Source organism: Poecilia mexicana, unplaced genomic scaffold, assembly GCF_051168715.1.
Source record: "Poecilia mexicana isolate PSO_F unplaced genomic scaffold, ASM5116871v1 scaffold_16, whole genome shotgun sequence".
NCBI classification, from domain to species: Eukaryota; Metazoa; Chordata; class Actinopteri; order Cyprinodontiformes; family Poeciliidae; genus Poecilia; species Poecilia mexicana.
The window spans coordinates 23520069-23546435 of NW_028263385.1; the positions used below are offsets into that span (position 1 = coordinate 23520069).

At 37.2% G+C, this 26367-nt stretch overlaps 1 protein-coding gene across 1 annotated transcript in view; it reads right to left on the reverse strand.

Moving 5' to 3' along the window:
- The window catches only part of LOC106931503 (CUB and sushi domain-containing protein 3-like), a 219087-nt gene that overhangs the window by 37377 nt on the left and 155343 nt on the right, over positions 1 to 26367 (reverse strand). Inside the window, 6 exon segments of the mRNA XM_088014026.1 lie at positions 5904 to 6080; positions 9829 to 10011; positions 18249 to 18422; positions 21343 to 21528; positions 24800 to 24973; positions 25765 to 25938. Coding sequence (XP_087870152.1) covers positions 5904 to 6080; positions 9829 to 10011; positions 18249 to 18422; positions 21343 to 21528; positions 24800 to 24973; positions 25765 to 25938 — 1068 coding nt within the window.

Genomic DNA, 26367 nt, shown 5'->3' on the forward strand with positions numbered 1-26367 from the left:
TGACAAATCAAACCATTGTAATAGCAAAGTGAAAAAAAAAGCAATGGATAAACACAGGATAAAAAATGATAGCTACAGTTAAAGTATAGCATTAATAATACTCACCAGAAAAACTTGAATGCTAATCTTTAATAATTTAAAATGTTTTAATTATTTTATTCCACATGCTGTGAACAAAGGATTAGTGCTGGACGCTCAATGGAATTTTGAAAAGTTTCCCTTAATTGGGAAACTTAAAATTAAAAAGTACAAAGATGCAAAGACATAAAAGGAGGGGATTTAAGAATTACGGCTCTTTAATATCTGGAATCCTCACGGTCAGTGCTCAGAAATGCAACTGGACAACCAAATCCAAACAGCCACAGTGCGGCACTTGGGGTTTGGGAGTTATTGCTCAGAACCTTAAACATGTAATCAAAGGAGCTCTCGGTGCAACAGAGTGTGTTGGATGAAAAGCACATAAATCAATCGGAGAAACAGCAGGAGCACGATGAAGTGCCAAACAAATAGATTGGTGCGTTCTTAAAAAACAACTACAAAACAAAAGAGCAGACAAAGCACTAAATGACAATTTTTAAAATTTGTTGGAGTAAGGATGCATCCAAAAGTCGCATCCCTACTGCACTTGAGCACTAGAGTTGCAGACCCCTGGCTCAATGCCTTTATTGAGAGAAAGAGCCGGGGTAACCCAGAATTTTCTCTCAATATTGACGCTCCTTCCCAACCTGTTGCTGGCAAGTTGATGGAAAGAAGGCTAGTAGACTTTTCCCTTTTCACATTTTAGGATGTGTTAAAAAAACAGACAGCCATGGTGGGAAAGCTAAAGTAGTGCCACTTGTGACTCACTTTGACTAAAGAAGTAATAAAATACACTGTTATTAGTTTGAGTGGCTAGCCTAATAACTGAACGCATAAATAACAAAACCCCCAGATTTCCTAATTTGGAGCCGGTACGCCGTTAAGCTGGGTTTGATGACGTTCCAAGATCCCACTTCAGACTAGATAAATTGAACACCGCATTAGGACTTGTTCTTGGTTTACTGCTGTCAACTTCAGTTAATAAAGGGAGTACTTGAAACTTTCTCTACTCCTACTCCTTATTTTTAGAAGGCTGTAATGATGCAATGAAGAGTATTCTCAAACACATCATTCTGGCTAGTGATGTTTGACAGGGCTACATCACAATTAAAATTTTCTGAAGTATCCCAAAAATAATGAACACCAAATTCTATTTTGATTGGCCCAAGTGTCACTATAGATACTTGTGCCACGGTTTAAGAAGTCATCTAATATTCTGATATGTAATGACAATACATAACCACAGTTTGTAGTTCAGCAAGAGCAATCATAAATTCAACTAAAGGACCGAAAACGCTCAGTTTCAACTGCGCTGTTTGACGTAAGTGAGAGATGTCTGTGTTTTTAATAACAGAGGCAGCAGTTACACAGTATTTTTTTCCCCATACGTCCTAATTGGAAATGTCCTATGGTAGATCTAATTTGTCTAATTAAAATTGAGGGCCCAGCTGAAATAAAAATAGTAGTGTTTTTCACATGTTTGCTCTTGGCTCCTTCTCTTGGCTCAGCTTTCTCAAAACAAGCAGATGGCTAAGTGTTGGACGGCTATGTTGTCAGGTCTTACCCCTGCGCCATCGCTGATTAAATTATAGTTGTCAGTCTTTGACTTCACTTTTTTTGTGTGCTACTTGTTAAATCACACACAGGCTCTGATTTGTGGATGCCTCTTAAACATTCTGGGGCAGGAGGGTTTTCTGCATATGGCTGTCTCTGCCAAACTCTGGTCCCCTAAATCAGTTTGTTTATTTTCAATTGCTCACAAGGAGTTTGACACTTATGCTGATCATGATTGGAAATGACTTGCTTTCTGTATACGAGCAAAAAAAAATAAAAATACAGTAAATCTTGGCAGATAAAATTCCTGAATGAGAAATCTTATTTTATATACATGTATTTTTTTACACTATGAAGCAGGAAATTATATGCTAATTAGTTATAGAAAATCAGGAACACTGATTTTAGATTTACAGTATGTGTTTGCGTGACACAAGTTCTATAAATCTATGTGCTGGGTGCCTTTTGTTTCTTTGGATCAATCCAACACCGCATCCTCCATAAAAGGTTCCTGAACCCAGCATCCTGTATTGTGTGTCAGAAGAATAAATGGCTCTGCAATTGGCAATTATTTGATGCTTGATACGCAGTCATTTATAATATGCCTGCAGTGCACACAGAAACTAACCTGTCAGCCGTATCTGATTTTTCCTTCGACAGCAAAGGCAGTGTGGGTAGTAAACTACTTTTTTGCGTCTCTCGCAGAAGTCATACATGAGCATATTTTTACACCCACGCAGGACAGTATCTGTTCATTTATGAAGTAACAGTGGCTTGTTTTTTTCTGTTAAAGCAAATATGTTGCTTTACACAACCCGTGTTTTCAGTATCAAAGGGAGGGATTGCTCTTGAACTTCCAGCCTGAGCTTCATGAAATTTATAGAAGAATATGAAAACAGTACAAGCTATGTTAACAGATGACCAAGTCTCTCATTTGCAAATTACAGTCATTATATCTATGACAGCAAGTCGTTTACCAGTGTGTTCGATATCCCCTGCCCACAAAGATCTCAGTCACAGTAACACTTCTGAGCATGAAAAAAATAACAAAAAAACTTTTGTTTCAAAGCTAGGGTGAGGTACCCTGAAAAATCAAGGCTATTGAAGGTTTTATAAATGTCCATAAAGCTTTTGTCATCTATAAAAGCAGCCTTTCAGGACAAAATGAAGGCTGGAGAGTTTAGTATTGGTAGATTTACTTGCATTTAAACAGTTTCTGATGGTCCTGCAAGCTTCAGTGAGTGAAAGCAGCACTGTTTGAATACAGACCTTGAAAGCCAGGAATAACTTCACTGCCATTGAGATAAAAACTGATGCCTTACAACAATTGTGTAAAATTATATGTATTATTTCTCAACAAAATGAGAATCCATCAAAATGCCTAAAGTAATCCATCCTTAATGTTATTACACAACTTAAATTTTTATATAGAAATGGAGTCATAAGTGCTGTTTCTAGATTTCAGCCTTCCTGTGTTTGCTTGGATTGGGCCTACAGGCCTGCCAGCAGCAATGAAATCACACATCGGTTTTTAATTAAATCCTTGATTATTTTTTCCAAGTATGAAGTGCTGAAGTAAGAGCTGCATTTCTGATCCTATTTACCTGTTTAAAAAATCCTGCATTATCCTGCTCATCATCACAATTGGAGGTGATTTTTTTCTTTTCAAGGGCTTTGTGAAGAAAGCCCTTGAAACCCACAACTGTTTTGCAAATGTAAAAAATTACAACCACTAAAAACATGAGCCTTTGTAGGAAGTGTTGTGTCTACTTATGCCCAGATGATCAACACTCACAAACATTTACTCTTAAAAAGATTTATACTTTGCTAATCTACTATATCAGCAGTCCAAGGTACACTTAGAGCTTTTAGAAGTAGATCACCACTTGAGTTTATCTCATTTCAGACCATTCACCTCCATTTTAGCTTAGCTTTTGCAAAAGGTATACAGTATAAACAGCACAATGTAAATAGGCTTTATGCAATTTAACTTCACCCCGGGAACATTTTACACATATCACACAAATGTTCTGCCAACAAAAGACATAGTATAAATTCAAACTCTTTCAACAAAAATTGTAAAACAGGTAAAAAGGTTAGCAAATGAGACAATTTTCACAAATGGTTTTCAAACTATCTGCACTGAAATATGGCTTGCTGGTGAGATTGTGTTGATGTGTTTTAGGGATTCTACTGATGCTAAATCACAATGACTTTAACACTAACCCTAACCCCAAGCACTTTAAGCTCCATCAGAGAATGTGATTTGTCTTGTTTTGTTGTTTTATACGTGTTATTTTTAGCTATCTAGGATGCATCAACAGTAGTCTACAGGATGAGATCATTGTGGAAATTAGTTTAGAACCCGGTGACATCTAAATCCATTAATCCAGATATTATCTGAGGTTTTCACATCTGTCTGTTCTGCTAAGTACTAAATAATATGAAACAGATTGTGGACATAAATCAACAAAGCCACAGAACATCATAAAAAAACTTAAGGAAGAGGCTCTATGTTTTTCACATTTCATATGACATTTTTATCCTTTTATGACTTTAATATTTTGATAAAATGTTATTTCCCTAACATGTTTTATAAAAGTGTGTATACACAAGCAAGAGTTAAGTGTAAAAAAACAAAAAAACTTTTCTTTTTCCCCTTGAAAATCTTGTGTGACTTTGATCTGCTAAGTTACATGATCGATTTTCCGTGAACCATGAAAATGACTGCCTCCCTAATGAAGGCACACTGAGCCAATCCCAGCATCTTAAGTGTTGATGTCCCTGAACTGACCAGTAAACTTTAATGTGAGCCGATAGTTAAAAGGGGAATCGGTTTGGTGATGAGCAAGCTTTCAAGTGAAGAAAAAAGAAAAGCTCCCCTGGATTCCTGCATGTTTGACCATTATTATTCAATCCACTTTTCAATCTTACTCTCCGTTGCCTTCTTCCCTGTGCATATCTCTCCAGAGAGCCATTTTACTCCAAAATTGAAAATTATGCCCATACAATTTATCTTTCTTGTGATACAATAATAGGCTAAAGGAAAAGGGGGAAACGAATATGGTTATTTTCAGAGAGAGGAACAATGTAATTTTCTCCAAGAGTCATCCTGGAACAAATTAAATATAGACAGGCATAGTTTTTACTTACTCAGAGACTTATTTGCTCAGGTCAAGACCACAAAAAATGCCAGCTTTGATATTTTAGTCCCAAGACTTAGGTTTTTCCAACAGTATTATCTATTTTAGCTTCTCAGTTCAAACCTCCGATTGCCTCAATTTAGAGCAAACAAAGAAGAAAATCATCTGAAACGAACCATTTATTCTCACATTGGCTTTGATTATTCTGCTTCACACAAATAAAGGGAACTGTGCCTGTTCCAGATAATATGCAAAATGAATAGAATTTCAAACTAAGTCTCCAGTCAGGTGATTTTATTTCCATTTACTTGTATCGATACACAGTTTCTTGAACTCAAAACTAAAACACACTATTATCAATGCTTCATCAGCAGCTGGCAAGGATGTACTTAATGCCTGCATCAGAACTGAAAAGGAAACAATCCTGAACATGGCTAAAGCAGTGCGAAACTAAAACTAATTTCTAGACAATTATATCTTGTTTTCATGTATGCCTATTATCCTTTTCTCTCCGTCATGAACTTCTTCAGCTTCCATTTGAAGTTAATTTAAAACAGTGAGGAATAGACTGACTCAGTTTCTGTTAGTTTTGTTAAAGTTAAATGTGAGCAAGAGAAGTCCAAGCAACAGTAGCAATAGCCAATCTTTAGCTGAGCGCAGCTTTAACCATGACCAAAAGCTTGATACTGATTGAATGTTGGAGGTGGGGAAGTTTAAAAAAATAAATACATAAAATCAGATCTTCTCTTCTCACCAAAAATTGCAAATATTTGGTGGTAGATGCAAAAAGAACTAAATATCCCAGTTTTGCAAAATTAGATAAGTTGAATATGACTAATTTTTACCTGGTATGCATTCAAACCATCAAAACCCAGATTTTCTACAACTTTTTCCTTTGTCAGTATTAATTCTCCATTGATCTATATACATCTAATGACTATGGCAAAGCATAACCCATACGATACATATATACAATAATACCAGTCGCTGAACGTTTTCACAGTGATTTCAGAAAGAATATTTAACTGTGCATTTCACAATGTAAATACTAAGCATGGCCTTGACTCTTACGCAAAGTCAAAATGACCAGGAGACAGCCGAACACTCCTGCATCTGTGCAATACTTACTTGTACAGTTTGGAGCTGAGCCAGACCAGGTGCCATTTGCCAGGCATTGGCGAGTGGGTGATCCTGTCAAGAAAAATCCTTCCATACAGGAATACACAATGGAGTGGGAGAAAGTCGTGCCGTCCACACGGGAAATGTGGCCATGAGCTGGGGTACCTGGATTTGCACACTGTACCGCTGCCATGCAAGAGAGGAAACACAGGATGTGAAGGTCAGAGGTGTAAAATGGTAATGGATTTTCTATATCAATGATTCACAATCTGGGGGTTGGAGGCCCCCAAGGTGGCTGCAAGAATACTTCAAGGTGACCGAACTGTCGTAGAGTTTTTTTCCTTCCTTCTTTGCTATGTGCGTGCAAAGACTCATCAGTGAAATAAAGGCTGTTTTTGTGTTGGTCAGATAAATACTTTCGGTTCCTTTAGTTAGTCTGATTACCACTGGAACAAGTCTACTGGAAGCAGATGGACGTAACTAGCTAGTATCAACATGCATGCATCATCATATTGTATAGCCAGAAAACCTCCCAATGTTTGTGCCCTCTGCAGGACAAAATGTCTGCTACTTGTCTGAAATATCATTTCTCCTGACTTCCTTCACCAAATTTGATGAATATCCATGCAAATATTCATTTTATGAATTGAAATTCAAGCTGGAAACATTGACATCACCAGTTTGGTCTTGGATGGACACTGTGTTATGCATTGATCTAGCAAAGCAAACTTGGAGTTCTCTCTCCTTCACACACAATCAGTTTCAGTCATGGAAATTATTGTAATTTATGGGAGTCTAAACAAAATTTAAAAGCAAATAAAATGTAAATTAAGAGAGAGAGAGAATTCAACCGTAATTTCTGAACTACTGAGCATATCTGAATATAAGCAGCATCCACTAACTTTGACAATAAATACAAATTGTACACATAAAGGCCACACTGACTATAAGATGCAGGTGTCCACATTGAAATATGAGACATTTGCACAGAAAGATGAGACACAGATTTTGTTATTTAACTTCTAATGAAATACGTATTGGTAGGATACACAGATACGTGCCTGCAAAACGGCTGCTTAGGAAAAAATAAATAAATAAAAAAACATACAGTAGCTAAGTTGTCTTAGTGTTGGAATTGATTAGCCTCACACACACACACACACACGCACACACACACACACACACACACACACACACACACACACACACACACACACACACACACACACACACACACACACACACACACACACACTTCCCCTGTGTCGTCTTCTTTGTCCTCTCAAGGCAAATTTGCTCTTCAGTTTGTGCTATCCTCATCATCAGACAGCAGTCTAGCCTTTAAAAACTGATTTGCAAAAACCCAAATATTAGCTGCATCATAGTGTTCAAAGTTTCTGAAAAAAGTAGCAGCTTATAGTCTGGAAGTCACGGTTATAAAAATATCACTATTTTTGTGTGCCTCTGTATTATCTGATAAACTGTATTTTCTTTTGAATGTCTTAAATTCTCTGTGAGACAAACCAGCAGAGACCCATCAATCTATACATCACTGCTTTATGAAGAGAGACCAATAACCAGAGATGATGCAGTGATGGACAAAATACATTAGCAATCCCGATGAAGCCCCATTTAATAACGTACAGTTTTCATGCTCTCAGTGGTGATGCCTACTGCAGCTCAGAAACAATAATTACATTCTGCAGGTACAGCGTGAAGATGCAAAAGTCACTTTAATGATGACTGAACTAACAACCCAGGTGTTGGTTCAAGAAAAAAGAAGTTAAGAGTCAAAGCAAAAAAAAAATAAATAAATTCTGCCCACCAAAATGTTTCCCCAAAGGGTGGGAAAGAAATCAGTTTGTTTCATGTACCTTTTTCCTCCTGCAAATCATGTCTAATTACAAAACTGATCTGCTCTCTCAATCACCTAATTGCCTGGAAAATCTGAAATACTGATTCTTTGTAGGAGACAGACGTGCTGTTATTGCTGTGGTGATTTCTCAATTGATTTTAATGCATCCGCACAAATGTATCACTGTGCAAACACATTGCTGGGACACATACTGTACCTCGCACTGCAGAGCTTCAACACATTTATAAAACAGTGCTGTAAATGCACTCAGGAGCTCATAATTACGCTTGCAAACACATTACATGTAATTCTGTGTGCACAAATATAAAATCAAGCATACATTTTTTTTTCTTAATATTTGAAATTACATAAAGTCATCCTTGATGGCCATTTGAGCTGGTTATTAAGCCGAATATTCACAGTCACCATTTTCCATGTGCTGTAAAGGGCTGTGAATAATGGATGGATGGGCTTTAACACAAGACAGGGCTTTAGATCACAGACAGAGAGCAATGAAATTCATTCAGGCTCCAGTGAATTCCTGCTCCCTCCCCCCCAGAGTTGGAAAGATGGTTAAAACAATCTTTAAATCAGGATTTCAGCTGGGAGATGGAAGGATAAAAAGCCTGGGGTGGGGAGATATGGAGTAAAAAAAGGAAGGAGGAGGGTATCGGACCAAAAAAAAAAACAAAAACAAAAAAAAAACAAGTAAGATACAGAGAAATGAGAGATGGAAAATTGGACAGACTTTGAAAGGCTGATTGACAGTAAGATTAAGACAAAAAAGAGAAGAATTGAAAAAGACAGAATGAACACAAGAAGGAATGAAGATGCAATAAAAAACAGGTGCACTGTAAAGGAGATCAGAGAGACCATACATCGGCCGGTGATATTAAAAATGATTGTGAAACTGTTCTAAGCCAATAGTAAGTAAAGGAGGGGGGATCCAGTCAAACATTTGCCTCAATATCCGGTTGACCCTTGGGGGTAATTTATGCAAGATGTGAAGCTGGCCCTCTGAGAGTTGATATCTAGAATCCCTACAATGATTCATTTATCACAATCCAAACAAAATGTGGCTTCAGGTGTTTGGAATTAATGACATTTTTGGCTGGAGTCTGGAAGACACTCTGACTCCAGCAGCGAGATATTTTACCATCTGGTGAAGCACTGATGATGTGATCTCTTTGCAAACCATTTTTGTTTTAATGCAGCCAGCATGCTGCATGCAGTGTTTGTCTGTTTATTCTGGATCTGGGTACTATTTAAAATTTGCATAAGTCGCAGCTGAGAAAATGTTGGTACAACACCAAAAAAATGCCTCACTTTTTTCTGTTTTTAGGCACATTCAATCACTTTTCTTTTTAATTTTTTATAAATGCTGTGCAGCCTCCTAGAAAATACCTTGACTGTCGAGAAATTTCCATTTTAAGTCAACCTGTTCTCACAGTGCTTCTCAACAGCTTATTTTGTTCTTTGAACTGTTGCTGCATTTCACTTGTTTGAATCGATAAAAAGACATATTTTCAGATGAGAGTTCAGACCTTGAGACACAGATAAATAACAGTCATGACGCCGTCAGATCAAAAATAAACAGTGAAAATCTAACATTCATTTGGACTTTTGAGCATACAGCAAAGGTATCCATTCAGTTAATTTTAATATTTTATTACAAAATAACGAAAGAATCTTCATTCTTTCTCCCATAAAAAGATTTTAGCATGTTTGGTTTGTTTTAAAAATTAGCCTCACTTTTAAGACTTTTACGTACAAAACCCCAACACAAATAGAACAATATGTAATCTTAATAAACATGTAAAGTGACAACACTTAAAATATCAAAAACAGGTTTGAATACTTTTGAAAAGCACTGTGATTTAACATTGAAAAAAAGAAGGAAGAAAAAAAAAACAGTCGTGATGTTCGATGCCCAGCCTTAAAGCAACTAATGCATCTCGGTGGGCATGTGTGGGAGTGCTTATCTGTGAAGAATTGTGTTTGTTACTTCTCTTCATGACTCCTCTCTGCTCTCACACCATTTATACAAAACATCCCACAGAAATTTTAAAGTCTCCTTACGCTTGCAGAATGGCTGTTTGCCAGACCACGTCCCATTGGGGAAACAGATCCTCTCTGCTGAGCCGTACAGCGTGTGTCCCACTGCACAGGTGAAGCGCACCTTGCTGCGCACTTTGAAGTTCCCCGCCTCTCTGCTGGCATGGGCAGGTGTGCCGGGGTCCCCACAGGTGCCTGAAGAGTCACCTGCAACAAGAGATAACCAGACACGGAGCAATGAAACCCAGAGAGTGAAGAGTCCATCCACTTTAGCTGTGCACGCATGTTTGTGTGCGTGTGTGCACAGATGGATCCTTTTTAAATTGGCACATGGCAGGAGTTTACAACATAGGCTTCTTTCCTGTCAAGAAGACAAAAAAGTATGGGGAGTTTTGGTGTGGTCACTTGAACCTTTAGGAAGCAGTGATACAATGCAAAATTCACCCAAGGGCAGGCGTGGAGCTTTTATTTCAGAAGTGCTAAGGTTAAAAGGACTTCTTTAAAGGCTGAACATTTACCATTTGTCACCATGCCAACGACCTGGCAGACCAATGCGTCTTTCAGCTTTGACACCAGAAGCTTTTCTGCCCATAAAAAAATGAAAAAAAAAAAAAAAAAAAAATCAGCAGAGCCAGCATTAAGAGACAACCAAATGTGGTTATAAGAAATTATGAATACATTGTGACCTCTGGAGCTACCAGTAAATGCATTTTCATTATCCTGAATTATCCCCACACTTTTTTTCTGTGAAGGAACTTAAGCACTTTCAGAGTCACAACCTTGCACAATCTGCTACATTTGACTACGTATTCAATCAGATACAGACGCCGATGTGCCTTTTATAAATTCTCTTCTTGTTCCTTTTAAGCCCGTCTCTTATGCATGAGAGAAATAGGACATGTTCACACTCTAAGCCATAGGAAACGAGAGAGAAAATAAAGATGACAGGTATGGAATCAGGGCAGTGCTGAAGATTTCATGTTGTGATGAACAGTTGAGTGGTTTGTTTGCCAGGGAAAGTCTACGGGGTGGGGGCTGTATTCAATGGGGTCACCCTCAGGGGAGAGAACAAAAGTACATACAGTAGCGCATAACACCAGCCAAAAATATAACGGTTCCCGTTTCAATTCTGACAGATATAAACGAAAAAAACCCCCAAAAAAACAGCTGAGCAGCTGAGAAGACAATTTTATCACATCCAAATATACAGATATAGAAATATAGAGATATTTGTGAGAGATTTATACCATATCAGGCTTAAGACCGATTCTTGAGTTGCAAAAACATCCTGTCCTTCCCTCCTTCCCAAGGGACTTTAGCTGCTGCTCTTTCTGTGTACAGAGCACTAAATGGCTGTGGTAATACTGGACTTGTTGACAAAGTCTTTAAGCACAAACACAAACCTTATATCATCTACACACATCCCTCAGCGCATATGTCTACAAACTGCATTTGTCAGGTCAATGACTCACAGCAGAAGCGGATAGGTTCGTACGTGGCTGTGGCTGGTGCTGAGTGTTCATGAACGGCTGCATATGTTGGTGTGGCTCGGAGAGATTGAGCTGTTTGTGCATCTCCCAGCATGTACTTGCATACATTTGTGGAGCGTGATGAGCACCACTATGCATTTGTCTTAGTGAGTACAGCTGTACCAGTAGATTCTTGTAAGTCCTACAGCAGCTGTCGGTGCCTCATTATTCTCTTTCGCCTGAAATGGGACAGCTATAATCATGCTAATTGGGATGGTGGTCAGAGTTTGGTTTGAATATCAGGTAATGTCCATTCACCAAGATCCCTTTGTGAGGAAATAATAAGGTCTTAAAATCAGCCATGCAACAGATGAGAACAAAAAGGGAACAGCTTGGCAAGCAGTCTGATGCACCATCTTACTAATTAACAAGGGAGAAAAGATGAGGGAATGGACAGATGCATGAATGGCTGCATGGATGAGAGCTACTGCCGATGCCAGGTTGGATCTCTGAGGAATTCAGAGTCCTGTTGTTTTGTGTTGTTACTACTGAATTAAACTGTGCCATTTTCAAAATGTCAAGCCCTTTCCATAAAGTGCTAACATACTTATAAGTCAAACTCTTTTTTTGCATTTTTCTTACCTCACAGTCACAATATTAAATATTGTACTTTATATAATAGACCAACATGAAATGGGCATTCAAATGTAAGGTAGAAGGAGTCTTAGTGTTTCCAAATGTTTTTTAGCATCTTGCAGGTTTTAACAACAGGTTTTGGGTCTGGACTTTGGGCCATGTAGGCACATGAAAAGTTTTGGTCTAAAATATTAAACTGCATCTCTGCTTGTATGTTAGCAGTCAATGTCTTGTTAGAAGGAGAACCTCTGCCCAAGTTTTATGTTATTTGCAGCCTCTATCAGGTTTTGTTCCAGAATTTTCCCTTATTTAGCTCCATCTACGTCTCATGAACTTCGAACTCATTCAAAGTCTGCATGAAAGAAAATTTCACCAACGCACTGTGCTATTGGTCAATAATATGGATGATGTGTTCCGTGTGAACACACCATCCGGCAGTATTTTTCAAATACACATAGCGTTTTTTTTTTTTTTTTTAGATTTTTTTTTTTTTTTATGTAGAGTGAGTCAAAGATAAAGTTAGTGTCATCTGTCCAGGGTACCATGTTCCACAGGATTTTCATGTCTTCGACAAACTGCCCTTTTAATGAAATGCTTTCACCAAGAGCTTTCTACTTGACACTCTTCTGTAAATTGATGCCCTCCTTGCCTGGCCTATCAGATAAGGTGGACCGCCATGTCTTGGCAGGTTTGCAGTAGTGTTACAATTTTCCAATTTTCAGATGATGGGCTACACTAGGTATATTGTTTCATAACCTTATTCTTCTTTAAATCTTCCCCAGACTTAATTCCTGCACTGCATATGTCATTTTGTTTATTAATATTCTCTAAAAGGAACGAGTAAATAAAGGAAGAAAGAAAGAGGATACAGATAAGCTGCATTTGCAGAGTTTAAATCCCAACATTCCACCACATTTTTCTGATTTTTATTTGTCAAAATAAAACTTTAAATTGTGGAATGTGACAAAATGGGAAAAAAAAATAAAAATAAAAAATAAGCATTTAGGTACCAGTATATTAAATTGCATTTTTGATAAGTGTAATGTAATTTACAAAGGAATAAAAGAGAAATAAAGTTAAAAACTTTATCCTTTATACTGACTTTAATATATTACAGGAGTCCGGCTAAAGTCTGTTGCACATTATTGTATGACAATGATAAAATACAGATAAACGCAGACAATATAGTATAAGCGATAAAAAAGGGAGAAAGTGGAACAAAACATCTATAATACTTGACACAAAGGTCTACTTCCTGTTCTTTGGCCATCTTCCACATTGATGAAAACTATGTGCAAAAATGAACACTTGCACTAACTTCATTGCCCAAATGTGTTTAGCGCCACAATGTTTTTAAATTTTGTAAGCAACAGATGAGCTCCAGCTGTGTGGCTCCAGTTTCTGCTATAACTGTAACAGCTGTTTACTGCCAAGTGTGAATCCATTACGTCTTTTAGTGGCAAGCAGGTGATTTACAGTGGCTTCTTCTCTCCATCATATGCTGCAGATTTCCTAGTTAATCACAAGTGCTGATGCGGTATAATCTCTAAAGATGATGCATTCACATTCAACATTGATTAAAATGTTCAGTTTGATACAGAGTTAATTTGCAACTGTGAAACAAATTATGCAAATTATCCTAAGTTAAATAATTATTAACCATAAATGTCCTCAGCGCATTCGTTGTATAAACAGTTATTTCTCATTGGCTGGTTCAATACTTTAGAACAAAGTCAATACATTAATTTGGTTTAACATAAACAGTTGATGAATTTCTGAACACGATTAATTAAATGTATCAAATCTGTTTGGTTTTTAGACAAGTTGAATGCTTAATGTAAAAGCACATGCGGTTACTCTGTCTCATAAGACAGCTGGCTGCAGCAGGGCTATATTGGCACACGACTCAGAATGAATGACAGAGAGATAAGATTCAGAATTGCTCATCATCATTATAAGAAAGACTCATCTGTCAAAACAGCAGGATGTTGATCTAATCTTCTTAATAATGGAAAGCCTTTCTTAACTTAAGTGATAGGTGATTAAAAAGACAAAAAAAAAGAAAAAAAAAAACGCAAGCAGCTCTGCTTCATCTTCACTTCTTACCTAAAAAAAAATCCATTACATTCTGAAGAAAAGCCAGAACATTAAAACTATCACTCTAATAATATTTAGGTCTCCAAAGACAAGCAAAGCAGTCTGAACACTTATGAGTACAGCTTCTTAAAGGTTGCCCGTTGTAATCACAAGGCTCAACCAGATCTTCTTACATCAATTTCAGAAGATCTATTTTCCAGGCAGATTGGAAATAAGGTCAAATGGAATGTTACAATCTGAAAACTTTGTATTGTGATTAGGAAATGTGGTACAGTTAGGAATATTTTTCTGTTTCTTTTTACATCAGCGTTTTATTGAGATTATTGGCTCGTTTTTACACTTGTGCCATTTATCAAAAGAGTCAGAAATTCTGGATTATATACATTACTTTTATAGTAAGAGTTGAGAAAATAAAGAAAAGTTCTTAAAATTTTATTACTTCTAAATTTGATTTTTAAGGCGTGCATTAATTTTATCTATAAGGACAACATAACATGAGATAAATGCGCAAAAGATGTCATTTTTACTGGAGTTTAATGACTGCAACATTTTAAATGAATAGTGGTTTTGTCTTTCACACAGTGCTACTAAGGTTAACAAATTTCAACAAATTCTTCCATTTATTACCTGAACTGAATATTAGCAGTTGAAGAAAGCCTGCAATGTCAACAGAGCGCATTATTGAAATTATTGAGCTTTCACAAGGAGACTCTCCTTGTGAAAGCATTTCTTTCAGCGCACACACAAATGAAGTTGAAATGTGAATTGTACTTCTAAGACAGATTGAGCAGTGACAAACTCAAAAACACAAAGAAAATCATGAATTAGCTGAATAAGCTTGACAACGGTGAACTTGACTGAAGTTAAAAAGTTCTTGTGTTTCTTGTGAAGGTCTGAAACCAGCAGGCCTTCACTGCTGGTTTGTACTTTGATGAAGTGCAAATCGTCACCAGACCACTTCAGGCATAAGATCTTGTTCAAAAAACATTTTGGTGGTTTTGTCAAGAAGTCCCCTGACTGGAGTCTCACTAATCCAATAAAGCTAAAGACTGCCTACCTCCATCTAAATGTGAACAAATTTAGCATAGGGAACTTATTATGCTTAGGATAGGTCTGTAGGGCATTCTAAACATCTGCATTACTTTTTTTTTTTTTTTTTTTGCAAAAATGAAAATAGCTGCAAACAGATGTGAATAAGAAGCAGACAAAGTTGTGCCTCTCACACAATCTCCAAAGATGCAGCAGCGGTTTAAGTCAAAAACTTGCTAAAAGTGAATTTCCCATAACAGGTCCCTTTTAAAGCAGACCAAATGTGTTAGATGTGAATAAACCCTCAGTCAGAGAGCAAGTTAGTTTCATTCTGGAGCTCTGACACATCCTGCAGGTTAAAAGGATGAAAATATTTCCAGTGGACCACTATCTCTCATCTGTCCCTTAGATATACGATTAGACTGAGCTGTGGGAGGCAAAGTCAACACTGTAAACTATCAGCCTGCCATTTGGAAAAACGGTTATCCTGACAGGGTGCATCTACTGCAGGATAATATTAAAATGGGAAGGTAAATGTCAAAGTAATTCATGCAAATGTTAAGCACTCGGATTTTCTTACAAAACATTACAAACATGGAAGTTTGAAAGAAACTTCCATGTTTGTCTATTTGTTTTTGTTTCCTACAAACATGGTATCCTACATGGAACAAAGCAGGTTAGAGGATAGAAGAACAGTCGATAGAACTGCTCTGTCCCATGCAGAAATTTTACATGAGACAAAGCGCGTTTCTATTACAGCCAGAATACAGTACTCAACAACTTTTGCCACTGTAAGTCTTTGGTGGGACAGAATCACGCAGGCCAAACTTTGCTTCTCGGTGACGCTAACATGTCTTTGGCACCCATCATTCTGTCGCCGCTGTCACACCCCAGCAAGAAATGTGAGGACAGCTCAGACAGTAAGACAGATTTGAACCGATACGATCAAGTACATATCCTTAGAGTCTTAAGATCCTCTACTTTCAAACTGCCTGTGTAAATCCAAAACATCCAAAGTGAGAAGAGAAACTGAACTGCCCTTTGACAGGGAGAGAATAACTACCCCTCAAGTCTGCTTACAAACATTACTTCTGGGTCAGCTAGTTTAACAAACCAAGTGAAGATTCAGATAAAAAGATCTACTTTCATGGTCAGGATCGTTTAAGTGTGATGAGGGGGAACAGGGCTTGAGGGGTGGAGGTAAGCTGTAGGTCGGGAGCTCCACATTACAAGACCCTCTTTCTTACTTTATAAAAATGTCAAAAGGAAAAACTGGAACTTAAAATGTTTAAACGGGTTATGGAGTTGACTTCAAAGGATTTATACTTGCAAAGGATCCTCTTCAGCTAACTCAGATTCAATGTTACCACTTATCCGTTATTTATTTTAAGATGAAGACTCCCTTTGACTGAATTACTGAAGAATAAAGGTCTGTAGTTGCTGTTTGGCAGTGGCTCACCATCTTTGGTCTTTTTCATTCCGCCAAATGCAGCGACATCAGATAAACCACAGGAGAGCCAGTTCGGAAATGTTAAAAACCTTTTAGAGTAGAGAGTGAACTTGTGGATAGCAAAAGGTCAAATATTTTGAGACAGAAGGGAGTCTTTAAAAAAGGGTAGAAAAGTCCATTGTGCAGCATTTGATGGTATTAAATTGGCACGGTCTCTTTGGAGCTCAAATTTTTTTCTAATAATGCAGAGAAATGCTTTCAGTATTGTAGGTGGGCTTCCAATATTGTAGCAGTGTTTGTCAAACCTGCCAAGTTGTGACTTCATTTTGGTGCCTTTTAGGGGTTTTCTGTCAGTAAAGGAACAGTTTCCTGATAAAAGCTAGACAGTATTACAATGCAATCTTTACAGCTAAAGGGAGATATCTGGATTTAGTTTTTTTTTTTTTTTTTTTAAATACGACATGATTAGTAGATCAAGTGAGCAGCAAAATAGTTCCACATTTCAATCAAATGACTAAACCAATTAGCTTCAGTTTAGTCTCAAACCAGTGATATCACTTTGGTTTCTATTCATTCATGAGTGGCCTTTTGATTTGTATCAGCAAATATTTTAGGTTATGAACAGGGTTAAAGTGGGTTGCTAGCACTTCATTTTAAATTAATGAAGCTATGCTGTACGTGGCCAATGCATCTAATGTGCGTATGACTTGCAAAAGTGGCTAATCACCACTTACTATTTAAATAATGTAAACTTTTACTTTGTCAGCTTTAAGTAGAAATTGTACTATACAATTGAATTATTAGCAGAGTTTGCGTTAGACTTTTTTGTTGTCCATTATTTTGATACTTGGTCCAAAATAATCAGTTGCAATCTTTTTTTTCTCTAGTTATTTATTTAAAATTTTAATAATGACAGAGTCAAATGCATTTCACTGTTATTTTGTTCAACATTTAGAAAGTGGTGAGGAGTGAATTGTAATTTGTCAGATATCTAGTTCTGTACATTGTATTTTCAGATATCATTAGGAACGAGAGATTTGAAATGAACATTTTGTATTGTTTTCTAAGCAGCCTGTTCATCGCACATATAAACAATGAGCATTACTGTCCTTTATTTTGTCAATTTACTTGAAGCAATGAGAGCCGGCATAACTGTAGAGCCTAAACCTACGCAGGAACTAGATAGCAATTAGGACTTGTGCCAGCTGAGAAGCAGAGAGGAGCAGGTCACCAGTAGCCCACTGCTGAATGTTATACAGCGGCTATAAAAATTGGATTCATCTTTGGAAGTGGGTGTACACTACTACTCCTGTAGAATAAGGCATTATATAGTACCTTAAATAACAAAACACAAAGTTGCTTGACAACATTTCTTGCCCAGAACAATATAAGTTGTCATAAGTTTTGTGTATGGGTTTTCTTAAATATGTGTGCTTAGGTTATTGTATTTATTCAATTCTAGCTGTGGTTTTTAAAATATTAGACTGCTGACTGCAGATGTCACCATCTTTCAGGCAGTATGGAAATTCTCTGCTGCACATTCATTCAATAACTTGTTTTCTTCTCATTTTTAGAGACTAAATGAGAAATGAAATGAGCCATTGATACTTTTTTTGTCAGCTACTAGTAGTGTAGTCACTCAGATTAAGAATTACAATTGACATTTTGTTCAATGGGAGGTAAAAAAAAAAAAAAAAAAAAAAAAAAAAAAACTTTTGCAATGGGTGTATAATACCACAAAATGTTTGTGTGGTTCAGCATACCTGAGCAGTGAGGCAGTGGGCCGCTCCAGTGTCCGTTCAGTTGGCAAGTAAGCGATGAATCTCCGATGAGCTGACGGTCGTCGCGACAGGAGTAGCGCACTCTGGAGCCAAAAGTAAACTTCTCTCCAGTGATCGCTGCGTGGGGTGGCATGCCTGGGTGGCCGCAATCAACCTCTGCATGAGGGGAGCAGCAGAAGGACTAACTTAATAAATCCTGTTTATTTGTACACACACACACCCATGCACGCGCACACAGTATTTTCTGTGGGAGGAAGATTAAAAAAAACCTCAACATTCTTACTCCATCTTACAGCACAGAGAATGATACAGTAAAGCTCAGGGAAGCTCTGTTAAATTTAGCAAGTATCCCTCTAATAAACTGCTTTGAATTGCGAATTAGCTTCAGAGTTGCTTAAATAGAGTAATTTGAGCACACATTCATGAGACTATCAGATTTTATAGTTCACACTGTAAGTTCTTTGGGCATTAAAGAGTGCTGTTCCTATGGCCCTTCATTTCAGTTAAATCATATAAAGAACACCTGGATGGGTCATTACATTGTCAAGTAAAATTTTTAATTTGCAAAAGGTTACACTACTGTCAGGGAGACGTGGTAAGAGCAAAATGTTATGCTGAAGGTTTCGTCTTCATAAGCAGATGACAATTATGGTGCCCTGCAATATTATTCAATCCTTTCAAACTTGAAATGTCACACTTTGTCCCACAGATTTGTGTAGAGTAGAGAAACATTTTCTACAAATTAAAAATCTATTCAATTGATCAAAAATGGTGGTGGGTTTCTATTCAGTCACGATAGAACCATTTTTTGCTACAATTACAAGTAATTACAATTAAAAGCACATTTTTATATAAATGTTGTTGCCCTTTTGTTTTTGGAAAACATCTCAAGCTCAGTTGCTTTCATCAGACAGCATCAGGGTATCAGTTTTCAAGTCATGCTACAAATTGACTACAAGTTGATTGGGCCATTCAAACATGCAAATTTGCTTTAATCCAATTCCTTCCAGTACTTCTCTGCTTGGATGTATTCTTCTGACAAAATATGAATGGAATTTAGTAAAGCTGTCTTTCTAACTTTAGTTTTTCTGCAACTCTTCTATAAGGGCCAGATTCTAATAAAGTAAAGTTTTGAGTTGGTACTGTGGCAAAATGTAGAAAAAATTACTTTTGCAACCCATTATACAGACTATGAGACGCACTTAGGACATTTTACATTTTGGAAGAAAATCCTTAGCAGCTATAAAATCCCTAAGATATTATCTCCACCTTAATAAAAAACATGTTTAACATTGCTCAGTCAGACTTAAAGTTAGCTGATATCTGTCCTGAAAAATCTCCTGACTGTCACGTCAGCAACTTTTATGTGTTTGTTCCTTTATACTTGCATTAAATAATAATAACCAGATCTGGGTTTTTTTGTAAGCACTTTGCTTTAGTTCACTACATCTGACTGTTTCATTGATTTATTTGGTTTAGTCTAACCACAAACCGACCTCTCAGACTCAGAGATTTATATGCACTCCTGCTAAGTTATGGTCATAATGTGAGTGTGCAAATGGTTTTCAATAGATTTATAAGGTAAATGTATTTCTCTTGAGGATTTTTAATGCTCAAGAATAACCAAACACCATCTCAGTTGAGACTACACACAGCTTCGTAAGGGAGAAAAAAAAACCCCCAACTCTCTTCAAATTAAGTACTACTGTTCGTGTTCAGACAGCAGTGTCAACCTCGGTTCTTTTGCACTAAGAAAGTGACATCAAAGCTGAGACTTGTTGCTTTATTGTAGTATCTATCAGTTTTTTTCTTTCAAGAAGAAGAAACTGAAACAGTGCATCATCTACTGCAGTCACCTTGATCTTTTGGCTTTTCTTAGTTGTTTATTAAATAAATTTATTTGTTTTGCAATATAACAAGCTGCATGAAAGTCTGTATAGCTGTCGGCTCCACATACCAATGGAACAGTGGAGATGGAATGTGAAATAATGCATATTTAATAGGTGCCAAACATTAAAAGCAACTGGATTTGCCATACTTGAGGTTGTGACTACTGCTTCCCTGGCTATATGTGTCTGTGACCAGTTATGTGGTCTTATGAGAAATTAATTGCTAACAATTCACTGACATTGATCAGTTGCAGAGGTTTCATTCAATGATTGAAATATGTCCTGTGCACTTAAAGGTGATCTACTTGTATCTGCTTACCTGTGCATCAGCAAGCTTACGGGATTTGCTAATATCTCAGTTCAGATGTTTTTTCTTTTTTGGGGGTGAGTGGGATGCGGGAAGGATTGAGGTAAGATGGGAGTTTACTGTTAATTTTAATACAGAACATGGAAAGCAGAAAAAAATATATATCAGGATTGTTTAAAAAGTGCTAAGCAATACATATGGCAACAGACACAAGAAACACATATAACTTGAAACATTATTGTAAAATGTAAGCTTGTTCTTTATTTACAGCTTTGTTTAAAAAAAATAAACAAATTATATTATTTTTCTACTTTCTATGCTTGTTTGCCTTTGGTCTGAGTCGTCCTAATGCGAAGTAAGTTTCTGTAATTCAGTAAACACAAACCATAACCGAATCGTCAATGATGCCTGAAGCAAGTTTCAAAACACGTGATAGACACTTCTGCGTGCCTCTTTAATTAGGATTTGATTTGATAAAATAAATGATGAGCTTCGTCTCTCTACCATGAAATTAAGTGCTATTTCAGCCTGTGTGGAAAATGTAGAGCTATACTTCAGATAATTTCAATAGAAATAGGTGATTATTGTTGGTAGACTCGGGCATTAACAGAATGCATAATAACCCAGGGTGTGGGTGCAGAATTACACAGCAAGGAAAACGCTGAAGTTCACACTGCAGAGTTGATTTAAGTTTAGTGTTTTGCTTTGGAGAAGCATAATAAGAACTGATTCAAAAGTTTAAACAGATATTACCAAGTGGAGGACTTATAAACTTTTACCTGTAAAACTGGAAGCAAAAGTTAACAGAACAAGGATTACCAATCTAATTAGAAACACTAGGATAAAAGTGTCCCATTAGTGAAAGAAATGTCCATTTTACCAATGCATTCTGGGAGAGGTTTGTCCCAGTGGCCCATTGGCTGGCAGGTGAGCACGGATGAACCGAACAGGTAATATCCAGGGTTGCAGTCGTAGAACACAACACTGCCAAATGTGAAGTTTCCATGTTCAATTTTACTCTCTCGAATAGAGTTAGCAGGGATGCCTGGATCTGTGCAGTTAACCACTGGGAAGAAAAAGAAATACATGCCATTAAAACCCTTAACTTCAGAATTTCTTGTTTATCTTAACCATGTTCATAAAAATAAAAATAAAAACCCACCAAAAGAAAAAAAAAACAATTATCTTTTTGGTGAAAACATATTTCCACCAAAATAAATGTACAGAGGAAAAACTTCATCATAATAGAGGACTACTTTATCAGACGTGCTGTTATGTCCTAGACAGTTTCCATAACTATGTTGTTGCAATGCCACAGAGAAGCATATGGTGCCCACTGCGAATGCAAGTAGACAATCAAGACAGAGGGGTGAATTCACAAGGCAGTGCAATCTCCTCAGTTGTTTAGCCCACACTGTTTTGTTCATTTCTGTACCAAACTTAAAAAGCTGAGTGCATCAAATACATGCAGGAGCAAATGCCCTTGTCAAGTCCACAGCATGCAAGCAATGTGCACAAAAGTAGTTTTTCTCTTTTCAGCCAGAAACAACAAATGCAGACGTTAACAAAACAAAATAAATATTTTCCTGTTTTTATGTACATATTTTTATATGAATAATGATGACTTAAGTACTCTTCAAAACTAAAAGCACATTTGACTTTATAAGGAAGCTAATCACATTCAGAATACCTGTTTTGCTTAGATATAGCAAGAGGTTTTCATGATTCATTCAAACATGTGACTTCTCTCCACAGCTTTTGTAAAGGCAGGCATGGAGCAAGCCGTTTTACTTAATTTTATTTTTTCTTCTTCAGCAACAAAACTACCATCAGCTTTTAGTCGACACTCCTTTATTTATTTATTGAATTTTTTTCCAAATGTGTAATGCGAACGTTTCTGGTCTCGAGGACTGTAATTGACTCTGGCTGTAATTTACATACATAAACATAAACATAGGCAGGCTTTCCCCTAAATGCATGCATATTGCATAATTTCAATTAGGGCAAACCAGTACACAGAGGCCATTTGCCTGGCAGAGCTTTTAGAGGGGGAGGTCTGCCATTGTGTATAATTTAAGAAAACAAAGAATACAAACTCTCATTTTCACACATCTAGACCCACAAAAAGCCTTACTAATGCTGTTAATACTTTATTTATAAACATGTATTCTGTAAAATGTGCTTTTTAACCATTTGTTTGATTAATTTAGTATGATAGATGTATCTCTGTTATTAGTGTACCCTGTTTATATCAAGCTGCTATGAAGCAGCCATTTGTCAGGAATAATTTCCCTTTAACAAAACATTAAGTAAAAAGGACACACAAAATACTAATGTGGCATTCTGCCTAAATCCCTTCACACATTTCACAAGGGATATTTCCTGGAAACTGTTCACACTGCATCCTTTACTTGGATCCTAATTTGCATAAGTGTTATCTGTCAGCAAGCTTGCGAGTTAAAAATAAAACTGTCCACATGACCTAAACAGTGGCTTTTTTTGTTTAATGAACAGAATGAAAGGTAAGCAAGGGCTATATTTGGCACCTCTGATAATAATAGATTCTCATGCTGCTTCATGAAAACCAAATTAACATATATTGTCTATTGTCAGACAAAAGCAACTATTTTAAATACAGAAGAAGTCTCCAAGACGTCATTACTGACAAGGTGGTTCAGCTGAAATTAGATGAAGGTGAAATTATTCCAAAGTTTTTTGGGGGGCAAAATGAATGTAGGTAGCTGAAAATAGACACCAACATCGGTAGCCTTCAAGGTACTTGTTAAGCTTAAGGTTCTGTATTGATACTAGCTAGTCATCTTTTAGCTAACATTACCTGCATCCAACAGCTTTTCTCAACTCAGTCGGTTAGTTTGGAGGGAAAAACTGTGAAAAGTTCTTTGCGTTTTGCTGGTTTGCTGCCGTGATTCTAACACAAACCTACGTAGCTCCGCACAGCAGCAGCAGGTCTCCTTCACAGGTGGAAACCCAGCGCGTTTAAAGGCGGCTCGGAAAAACAGGTTACAACATGTTAACAACGGATTAAACAGTTTAACTGCTGATAAAAGTGACAGAGGACACAAATATGGGAAGTGTGGAAGCCTCTATTGTATCAAATTGACATAGGAATAACAGAGAGTTGGCCATTCTAAGGTAAAAACCCAGCGCATACAGTGTTGATGTTTTTTTTTTTTTTTTCATTCAGACGGCTTCCCGCGCCCCCCCTGCAATGACACGGTGCCCCCCCTAGGGGGCGCGCCCCACAGTTTGGGAACCTCTGATTTAATGGGTGATTTCGTACTAAAAAGAACCATCAGGACTGCATCATCTGAATCTCATATGTTTGTAGCATAATCCTAGAGCTAAGTTTATGTGCAGTACATTTATTCTACATGTACACATAAGGATTGTTCTCTGGTATGATGGGGCAAAAACACATAAAACTGTCTAGATCACACATGGACAAAGCTCAGAAAACCCAAATATGTTATGTAGCAGGATATGTGCAATGTTATGTCACTTATTATATTCTAAGATTTGAATCTGTTAAAGTAAGAATTTTATATCATTTGACAACAAAAAAAAACTGTTGACGAAATAGCTGGAAGGATGATCCAGTTTCCATACAATCTAGGATTACTGATATATTTTAGTTTTAATGCTGTAGCTTCATTACATGATGATCTGTTGAAAAAACAAGTTTTAAGATCCTGCATACTGTAAGTATTTAGTGCAACTTTTTTATGTAGCCAAATACCTATTTGCTGCCCATGTCAGGGTAAGCAACAAGTCACCATCTACTGATTTGTGAATGAGTTTGATACATCTGGAGGATGAATCATTTTTGTGGCTACTCTAGCTTCAGATAACAGGATAATCCCAGAAGACCTGGAAAGATTTTCTCATTCTGCTCTAGCACTTGCTCCAGCCTGGATCCTATTTCTGTTATCTGGCAGCTACCTGCTTTCCTTTTGGCTAGCCTTACATAAGTAGGGAAGCATTAGATAAACATGGCCTTTGTTATGGAAAGAAATCCAAAGAAAAAAAACAAACAGCTTTAGTAGATGTAATACTCTGCTCTTTGAATATGCTCCATTTCTGATAGCAAAATAAGCTGTTAAAGCTGCATCTAATTAATCAAAACCCTTCACATATGTTCCCAGCTTGAGACTGGTTTCTCTTACATCCACAAACGGTACATTCAACGCCAACAGCAGATATGGTGAAGAAGGCAGAGTTCAACTATCAAAGTGCAAACGTGTCCCTCTGGTACCTAAATGCTGTCAGACTGGCAAGTATTTATAAATTCAGCAGGCGCTCCGTGGCGAGGACCTTACCTCTGCATGTCGGAGGCTGATGGCTCCACTGGCGGTTTGCCTGGCATTGAGCTGTAGAGGGTCCCTCCAGGGTGTAGCCTTTGTTGCAGGCAAAGCGCACAACATCATTGTAGTTGAAGCCATCGCCTGTGGTGCGGCCATAAATAGGGCTGCCAGGGTGGCCGCAAGTGACAGCTGAGTTGAGAAACACCAAAAAGGTACGTGTTGGAAAGAAAAAAAAAATGAAGATAAAATGTAGCAAAGGAGCAACATGCCATTATTGAGGTCACAATTTGCCAACTGTCACTGTACTTATAATTAAACTCAGAGGGTAATGAGGGAATAAGAATCCAAGTCACGAACAACTTGTATGGAAAATTTCAGTGCACTAAAATATGATTATACTGAAAATTGAAAATTACATTAGCTGTTCACGTTTTGGCTACTGATTTTAGAGTCTTTCGAGCAAAAATAGAAGACTTTGGGGTAAGAAAGATGTGACATACACAGATAAATCAGTTGGTGAGTTTCAACTTGATCAGCCCTGAATACTGAAGAAAACATTTTAAAAAATCAGATAATTTTCAATCAGTGATTGCATTATCCCAAAGCCCAACCATCTGACAACAGCATTCCTTGGTGTGAAAGTAAGACTGGAAGAAGTCAAATTTAATGAAGTCTGAAGCAGATCAAATTTGTTGTGAAGACTTGAAATAAATATTACGAATCCACTTTGTGTACTTAATGGGTATATGGCATTGTTCCAGAAGAGTAGGATAAATCGCCTATAGTATATATTGGCAGATCAAGGCAATACAAAACCAGAGATCAGGAATCAAGCCCAAAGGTGGATCTTGACAAAACAAAATCCCCTATTTTTAAACCTATAAATATACATTCTATCATCTGAAATAAACATAAAAACTCATAGACCCACACACTCGAGGTGAGCCATTACGAGGAAGAAGTGCCAATAATGTACTTACATATACAAACTGGGAGATGTCCAGACCAGTTGTGATCCTGCTGACAGATGCGAACAGAGGAGCCAATAAGCCTGAACCCGGGGTTGCATTGGTAAACCACTGTGTCTCTGTAGCCAAAATTTTCCCCAATAACCTGGCCATTCACAATCTGCTCTGGGATGCCACAGTGACCAGCTGCAGAAGAGTAAAGAAAAATAGCCCATTACCCTTTGTTCCTGCTCATTGTTATTTTTCCTCTCTCAATTTATGGCTTCCTTTTTTCACAAATAGGACATTTCCTAAGAAAGAAAAAATAAATTACGTAGAATGTGGCATTTGTGGTATATAACAAAAATGTACACTAATAAGGTGGCCCACCTTTTACCAGGAAATAAAATTAGTTTGAAAACAACAAATGCAATTGCACTCGGTCATTCATGTGGTGAATTGATTCAATTTGGCTTTCTAACAGTGAGAACAATGAGTTTAAGCGGCTTTGCTACTAATAGATGGCAGCTGAAGGATACACACAATTTTGATTGCACTTTAACACTTAAATACAATTTTGACAACAATGTAAGAAAATGAAATGAGGTGGCATGTTTTTAAAAGGTCTATGAATTT